Source organism: Anguilla rostrata, chromosome 9 (assembly GCF_018555375.3).
Source record: "Anguilla rostrata isolate EN2019 chromosome 9, ASM1855537v3, whole genome shotgun sequence".
Lineage (NCBI taxonomy): Eukaryota > Metazoa > Chordata > Actinopteri > Anguilliformes > Anguillidae > Anguilla > Anguilla rostrata.
The window spans coordinates 16,698,471-16,706,502 of NC_057941.1; the positions used below are offsets into that span (position 1 = coordinate 16,698,471).

Sequence of the window (8,032 nt, forward strand, 5' to 3'; positions counted from 1 at the left end):
GCAATTACAATACACCAATCTGCACAAAAGTGATTAGGAAGAAGAGCCAATATATTCAATGTTGGGCTGAAGACAAGGCACATTTTCAGCAAACTTTATTGAAACCATAGCAGGGAGTCCTCTCAACACACATGGAGTTTCAATACCACCATTTTCCACAAGGTCATTTCAGAGCTGTGCACTGCAACCCCATCCTGCAGCACTTTCCCTTCAGAGCCAAACCAACTGCAGCAGGATCTAATACAACCAATGCACAAAAAACACACCAGAGAGAGAGGTTACCCATGGTTAACTGTTCTTTCAAAATATGTTAAACATGTCAGCCATTTAAATAGCCAAACATACCAAACAGGAGAAAAGAGGTTTGGGCACACTTACCTTTCAGGCACCTTGCAAAGGCCTGACTTTCCAAGTTTCAACTTGTAGTCATAGTTTAATCTGGCAGAGGCACAGAACATTATCCTGCAAAAAGAAAACAAACATTTCAGACATTTATAGAATTAATGCAATTAACTGTAAAACACAAACCTTTATCTTGTTTCTTGAGTTGAAACGGGTCATGATCCAAGTTGGGCTTTTCCAGTTTCAACTTCCTCAGTATAGCACTTCCTCTCCATCAGCAAGATCTTCTTTCAAGAATGAGTGCACCAATTATTTTTTTAAGTTTCAACTTTTTGCAGAAATTAAGCCATTTCTTAGAGTACAGTACAAACAATTCTGAGAAATGCACCCAGGTGTTGTATGTATTTGCTTGAACCATTTGTGTTTTTGTCTGGTTTGAAATGCATGCGGACCAGGGTGGACAATTTCATGATGAGAAAACAAGGTAGTATTTTTGCTTAAAATACGGCTTGAATTGTACAACTATTGTGAACTGAAGATGCACACTAAGTTTGGGAACACCACTTGGACCTTGTATCCACTTTATACAAGAAAGTGCAAGTTGGCTTTGCTTACCATCCAATGGCAGGCAACTTGTTTGCAATCAGTCGAGTGTTGGAGATTCACTTGTGTTTCGGTGGTCAGGCTTTCTTGATGGGTCAATGCAAGCCATGGTTAAGGCTTTTGGGCGAGGGATCCCCTTCCACTGAGGTGCACTAAAAGTTTTGGGGGCAAAGTTGCAATCGCCTTTTTTCCTTCAGTGAAATCACAGGACCAACTGAATATGCACACAAAACCTTTTAATTCAAGGTCAAAGGTCATTGCATTTTGAAGTGCTGAAACATTTCTGAGACCAGAGAAATTTCATATAAATACAATACATGACAGTGGTTACTTGTCTTAAAATCCAGCTTTTATCAGGATTGTTAATAAAGACTTGATTAATCAATTAAAATGATTTCCAGGGAAGTGCAGTTAGAATAAAAATATGCTCATCATCCTTTTTCTTGAGTTAAAACTGATTACGGTCCAATTTGGGTTTTTCCTCAGTTCGTACTCCACCGGCTTGATCTCCTCTCATGAATGTAAATGTGAATTTAAATGTTCAAATAAGTAATTTCAATCCTTGACACTAAATTATGCCCAATTCTGAAGCATCCAGACGGTATAAGTATCCACTCAAACTTTTAGATCACCCACAAGGCTTCAATTATGGTGGACGATTTGACTATTATTTTGCTTAAAAACAATACTTTGAGCTTCCTGAACGTATTCAACAGATCTTACATCCAATTTAGATTAGTAAAAATACAACTTTTGTATTTTGCTTACCCATCCAAAGGTGGCTTGTTTGCAATTGGTTGAGTGTTGTAGATTAACTTTTCTGGAGATTCACTTTTGCTTGGGTCATCAGGCTCTCACTAAGTAAACGCAAGCCATGGTTAAGGCTTTCAGGTAAGGAACCGTTTCCACTACTAAGAGGTTAGGAGGAAGTCAACTCTCTTTAGTTCTTCAATGAAAACGCAGGTTCATTTGAATGGCATCTAACAAACCTTAATTCACAGTTAGAAAGTTACATTGCTGTGATTTCAAGAGTTGGAACATTTCATTGAGACTGGAGAAATTAAGGGGAAATACGATATACTGTAGTCGTTACAAGGGATTTTGTTTAACGTCCACCAACTTTGATCAGGCGTGCCGATGTAAAGTTAGTAAATTAAAAGGAATATTATTTCCGACCGGCAAATGCAACTTCAGAAGAAAAATAAACGCATCTTAAAATTGCTGCAGTAATTTACTTTTTTCCATATTAAACAGGCCATGATCCAGTTCAGCTCATCCTCAGTTTGTGCTCCATCACTATGGCTTTTCCTCTCCATCAGCTTGATCTCCTTTCATGAATCTGAACATGTGACCTTTAGGTTTCAAATTGTACAAATTAAAGCATCTTTCACATTATTTCACATCATGACCAATTCCAAAAAACTGCATCTAGATGGTATACATATTCACTTGGACATATTCAGTTATTTTTGCTTGGAAGGCTTCCCGACAGAAGTGAATTGGTGTAGAAACTTTAAAAAGATCAAATTTTTGCTTAAAAAGGCTCGAGTTGCACTGTACTGAAGATGCACAGTAAGTTTGAGAATGTCACCGATTGAACTTGTATCCCATTTAGATGAGAAATGTGCAAGTTTGCTTTGCTTACCATCCGATGACACGCAACTTGTTTGTAATTGGTTGAGATTCACTCGCATTTCGGTCATCATGCTCTTTTGGCAGGTCAATGCAAGCCATGGTCAAGCCTTTCAGGTGAGAGATCCATTTCCTCTACTGTGTTTTGGGGGGGAAATGTCAGAGTTGCCCCTTCTCTTCCATGGAAATGCAGGATCAGTTCAACAGGCATCTAACCAACCTTTTAATTCAAGGTCAAAGGTCCATGGTAACTGTGACTTTGGAACATTTCATTGAGTTTTGAAAAATTTTGAAGGCAAATAAATACAACCATACATGAAATTGGTTACTTTTTGTTGAACATCCACCAACTTTGGTCAAGATTGTTGATTAAAAACTTTATTAGTAAATGAAAAGGCATGTTATTTCCAAGGAACTGCAGCAAGTGAAACACTAGAACAAAATGACACCTAATACTTAAAACTGCTACAGTACTTGATGCAGGTGTTTAAGGGAGATATACAAAACGTTACACTTAACTTCTGAGAAACAATGACGGTTTAAGGAGAAAGGGGGCGCAACAGTGTTTTTTTTTTTTTGTCCATGGATTTCAATCCCCTTTTAGACATTCCATCTTCATCTGTGTTATGAAAATTGCTTATGCACAGTTTGTGATCCTCTCATTGGTTAAGTTTCCTCCCCTTTAGTATCTGCTGCGGGCCATTCCCCTATCGACGCGACTGCCTCCACGTCCACCTCCCCGAGGTGCTCCACGGCTTGAGCTGCTGTAAGAATCTCGAGGGGGGTAGCCTCTATCAATCGGGGGGGCTGGCCCCCGCTCCTGTCTGCCCATTCGCTCACCACGGCTAGTGGAGTAAGGATCACTGCGACTGCTGGGGTAACTGTCACGGCTGCCGTACCCATCCCGGGAACTGCTGCCATAGTCGTCATAGCGACTGCTTCCGCCACTTGGGGGACCCCTTGAGGGCAGGGTGCTGCGCGAGTTACCTGCAGGGTCAATGGGTCAGGTAATTGGCAAGTTCAACACTATTAACACTGCTGTTTATCAAGGTTTTTGGATTATTCAACGTGCTCATTTCCACAGGAAAAAAATGAAGAAACACTATCGCTTTTCCGTGTGCCCATACTAGAAAAATCCCCTTTTGTCTTTTTCCTTTTTTTTTTTTGTTTCTTTCACTTTTTTTTTTTTTTTACATTTCCATTCCGATCATTTGATGAGCTCCAAAATGAACCTTAGAAATTTCACTTGCGGGGGGGGGGGGGTGTGGGGTGTGGTGGGTTGTGGAAATAAAAAAGGGGGGGGGGGGGCCTGAAAACCCCTACATTTCACTGCTTTACCGAGTTAAAAAAAAAATAAAAAAAATCAACTGTTGGAACTCGCCATGTCGGTGAATTGCTTTATTTTTCTGACTTGTTTTTAATCTGAGAATTTTCAGGATTGAAAGTGGCATTTGGGATTCCTTGAAGTGCATTTGAGACTGTAGTTACACTTGTTCTGAATGGGCAGGTTTTTGAACTTGGGTCCCACAGGCTTTTGAGTAACTGATGCATTTAACCTCATCCCAGGCTTTGAGCAACACGACTTGTTTGAAAAGGCGTTGGCTTCGCGAGAATTAGTGTAAGGTACTGTTAAAAAAAAACAAAAAATAAAACCAAGGTCTATCTTACCGTAACTGTCATAGGGGTCTCTATAGGAACCTGCGCTGGGGCGGTCAATGTAGCCCCGCGGCTCACGACTTCCACCGTAGCCGTCACGGTCGCTGATATTGGGCGGGGGGGGAGAAAGAAATTAACTTTCTGTCTAAACCATGCAGAAAGTCCAGGAATTACTTGCTGAAGCCCACCATACCTGTAGCTGCGTGACATGGACCCATATTCGTCACGGGAACTGGAGTGTGGGTAGTCGCGGTATGGGTACTCTCGAGGGGGTGGAGCATAGTCTCTGGCGTCCCTAGAACTCATGTAGTCTCGACTGGAATAACTAGTGAGAGTAAAAAAAAACTCCATCAGTATACAAACCTTTCTGATGTAAAATGCATTGTACACAAACCCGAGACTTACAGCTCCACCCACCTGTCTTTGCTACTATAGTGGTCATCTCGTGGAGATGGGTAGTCATCTCTCCTGGACATCATGCTATCTCTTCTGGGAGGAGGTGGTCCATATGGATCTCTTTCACGGGACATGGGAGCTGCAGGAACAAATATCCAGACCATTTAATGATGCAAAAAACCAGCCACTGTACTCAAAATTCACTTTTGACATTAAATAATTATCTTCTCCCACTTACGTCTGCCCATTGGTCCTGAGGGTGCTGATCTCTTCGGTGGGGGTCCTCCATTGCGGATTGGGGGTCCTCTCTTCAAGGGAGGAGGGCCTCTGGGTGACATCCCTTTGAAAAAAGGTTCTACAATCCCTACATCATCACGGGAATCAATTCAACAGTCAAGAATGGCATCTCTACCTGCTGGGCTTTCCCCTTAAAATCTACCTCAAGTAGGCTCAGAACTTCTTAGAGGACAAACTGGCATAATCAGTTCATTTGATCAATGCCAAGCTTTCATCATTGCCTACTTTCTTGGTTCATGGGTTGTTACTCCAACCTCATGTCCACAGGCAAGTAACCAAGCATCTACTGTCATCAACCTGAACATGTCTTAGACTTCAGCAGTTTTTCAATTACATTAATCTCCTACTTAAGCATTTAGAAGACAGCTTTAAAATTAAGAAAACTACTAAAGAGCACAAGGGCAGTGATTGAATCAAATCCACAACCTCTAAGCATCAAGCCCAGCGTAACCCATTATGCTACACTACTGCTCCGTTTGTTAATCAAGCTGACGTAGTTGAGTAGTAAGAGGTTACCTCTGGGTGGTGGGCCTCTCATTCCACCTGGTGCTCCTCTGGATCCTCTAAGACCACCTCTGAGTGAGCCACGTGAACCAGGGTACATGGAAGGAGGGCCTCTTCGCCCTCCAGACTCAAACTGGGGCTTTGTTGCTTGTTCCACTTTGATTGGTTTGCCATCAAGGGACTGTGTGTCCATGAAAATATAGTTAGATTTGGAACAGTGAATTGTACACAATCGCTGAAACAAAACAGGTCCAGACATTTACCTTTCCGTGCATTTCTCTCACTGCATCCTTCGCATCAGCTGGGCTCTCAAATGTTATGAAGGCAAAGCCCCTTGATTTGTTCGTCTCTCGGTCTTTCATCAACAGCACTTAAGAGAGAAAGAGGTAGATGATTAACAAACAGTGGCCCGGCTAACAAAATTACTTTTTATTGTGAATAAAGCAGGCAAGCTCAGAACTTCTTAGAGGACATTGGTACAAGGCATTTTCACCTCATTGCTGATCAAAATGGTCCTTTTCATCACTTTGCCCGGCCATAACAAGTTGCCTTCAATTTTGATTTATGATCATTTTTGAAAAAGTGAAAGCACAATACCGTAAATGGTTTTACAACATCTTCAGTTACATTTATTTTACATTCAGTAATCGAGCCTTTTTTCCATAGCAGGTGTAGGCTAACGTACATTAAATAAAATATTACGATTTGCAGGTATTTGTTAAAAAAAAAAAAAATTCTACCTAAAATGAAAGTTTGTCGTTACCTTCAACAATTCTCCCGTACTTCCCGAAATACTGTTCAAGGGCTTTCTCGTTTGTTTCGGTGTTCAGGCCACCAATGAAGAGTTTCCCTGGCCGGTCTGCCTCTGCCATGATTTCGTCTGTATAAACTTCTAAAGACAAGGAGAAAGAAACGCGTCACTCATGTAGTAGCGCGTTCAAAAGCATTTCATGTCTTAGCTAGTGCAAGCTAATAAACAATAGCCAACGCAAGCAGGCTACAAAGTCGTTATTCAAATATTTTAAGCAAAAGCAAAAACGTGGAGGCCTCGATATACCGTCAGCAATCTAGTTAGTTACATGGCAAAATGGTGGACTAGACACGGTACTGTCGAGATGGGAAACGCATCGTGACGCACATTCAAGTTTGCAAGGAAACTAGGCTGAATTGTTCTACGCGTTCTGCTAATACGTGTTGAATTAAATGACCACAATTCGATTGCCCGTGCTTCTTCAGCAACCACTGTAATTGCTTCGTTTGCTAACTTGACTGAACTGCGCTCAAACACTTGACGGCCCCGCATACGGCTTCCTAACGTTAGCTAGCTAGCTCGTCACACAGCATGCTAGCTGAGGAGAAACAATTATAGCTTCGATTGTTCACATATCAACTTGTTAGCTACGTAATCTAGTCAACAGAATATACATCCAAAAACTGCGGTTGCGAATAAAATGTGTGGTTATCCATGGACTAAATAATTAGCAAAATAGCAAATCACTTACCTACAACACCACTCGACACTAACGCCAAGCCACAAAGCGACCGAGCACAAGGGTAGTTCGTTCAAAGGCAAGGGAAGAACGACGGTGCCGACGGGAAATGAAGTCCACAATTCCGAGAGTACGTCTGCTTTGGAAGTCTGACGTAACGCAGAGCAAACCTTTTACCCATATATGGATTTCCGCATCAAAGGAGAAAATGAACAGGGGTGTCACAGCATATATTGAAAAGCAGGCATTTACTTGAACAGCCTTTTTTATGGATCCAATTTTACTATCAATCAATCAAATTTTATTTGTATAGCGTATTTTACAGCAGTTGTCACAATATGCTTTACAGACAACCCTGGCCTAAACCCCCACAGGAGCAAGCCTAAGGCAACAGTGGCAAGGAAAAACTCCCTGTGGCAGATGGAAAGAAACCTTGGAAGAAACGAGGCTCAAGGGGGAAACCCATCCTCCTCTGGTCGGCTCAGGGTGCCGACTGGTGACCAACATGTCAGTCAGTTTTATAAGGTTTATGATGTGGCTCAGATGATGGGTGGGGCCGGGTGGCGGTGATGGGTAACAGCAGGTGGTGACATATGTGGGCAGGGTGGAGGCAATGACGAAAGAGGGGCTGGACCGCAGAGGTGGGGGAACCAGACGACTCTTGAAGCACTCGAGGGTTGGGGCAAGAGCCCCGCCGGCAGCGTGGGGAAGAGGGTAGAAACAGCAATTAGGGAATTTGCAATATAGCAGACAGTGGGTAAAGTGGCAGTAGTATGTATTGGGGGGACCCCACCAGGAGTAGTATATGGCTGCATAGCTACTAGGACAGGGATGGAGAGCCCACTAGTAAGTACAGAAGACATTTGAAGGGCACATGCCATGACAAGAAGTTTTTATCTCTGAAATATCTTGCTTTTTGCCTTCCTAGCATCACCATTGGAGGAGGTAATTTTGTCATCCTTTGGGGTGACATAGAAACAAAAATTTGTTTTTAAATCAAAAGACAGTCCGTTGTGGAAAACATGCGGTGTATGCAATGTCAATATACTGTACAGTATGCAATTTGCTTTTCATTGGGACATTTTTTTCATGGGATTGTAATTATTATTTCT

At 42.0% G+C, this 8,032-nt stretch overlaps 1 protein-coding gene and 2 non-coding genes across 8 annotated transcripts; all 3 read right to left on the reverse strand.

Annotated features, from left to right (window-relative positions):
• Nucleotides 1-78: 78 nt before the first annotated feature.
• Nucleotides 79-7,090, reverse strand: LOC135263062 (RNA-binding motif protein, X chromosome-like). 6 transcript variants are annotated; one of them, XM_064350649.1, is made up of 12 exons: nucleotides 6,933-7,089; nucleotides 6,194-6,322; nucleotides 5,694-5,800; nucleotides 5,443-5,611; nucleotides 4,868-4,969; nucleotides 4,651-4,768; nucleotides 4,427-4,558; nucleotides 4,246-4,337; nucleotides 1,714-3,564; nucleotides 958-1,097; nucleotides 379-462; nucleotides 79-237 (listed from the first exon to the last, which is right to left on the reverse strand). In XM_064350649.1, the coding sequence occupies exons 2-9, from the start codon at nucleotides 6,300-6,302 to the stop codon at nucleotides 3,260-3,262; spliced, it is 1,134 nt and encodes a 377-aa protein (XP_064206719.1). In that variant the 5' UTR covers nucleotides 6,303-6,322; nucleotides 6,933-7,089; the 3' UTR covers nucleotides 79-237; nucleotides 379-462; nucleotides 958-1,097; nucleotides 1,714-3,259. The 6 variants fall into 6 exon arrangements, with proteins under 6 accessions (XP_064206719.1, XP_064206718.1, XP_064206715.1 ...); XM_064350648.1 differs by having other exon boundaries at nucleotides 4,868-4,984; XM_064350645.1 differs by having other exon boundaries at nucleotides 4,868-4,993.
• LOC135264347 (small nucleolar RNA SNORD61) lies at nucleotides 5,076-5,147 on the reverse strand. Its single transcript, XR_010332669.1, has one exon. It is a non-coding gene; the product is annotated as a small nucleolar RNA SNORD61 (small nucleolar RNA).
• Nucleotides 5,880-5,961, reverse strand: LOC135264348 (small nucleolar RNA SNORD61). Its single transcript, XR_010332670.1, has one exon. It is a non-coding gene; the product is annotated as a small nucleolar RNA SNORD61 (small nucleolar RNA).
• Nucleotides 7,091-8,032: the final 942 nt, after the last annotated feature.

What these genes read in the sequence shown, in the direction of transcription:
- LOC135263062 (XM_064350645.1), bottom strand. Translation starts at nt 6,302, where the DNA reads ATGGCAGAGGCAGACCGGCCAGGGAAACTCTTCATTGGTGGCCTGAAC. An exon ending in GTACGGGAGAATTGTTGAAG is followed by an intron (nt 5,801 to 6,193) that starts GTAACGACAAAC and finishes TTCTCTCTTAAG; the next exon opens with TGCTGTTGATGAAAGACCGA. An exon ending in CACTATAGTAGCAAAGACAG is followed by an intron (nt 4,559 to 4,650) that starts GTGGGTGGAGCT and finishes TACTCTCACTAG; the next exon opens with TTATTCCAGTCGAGACTACA.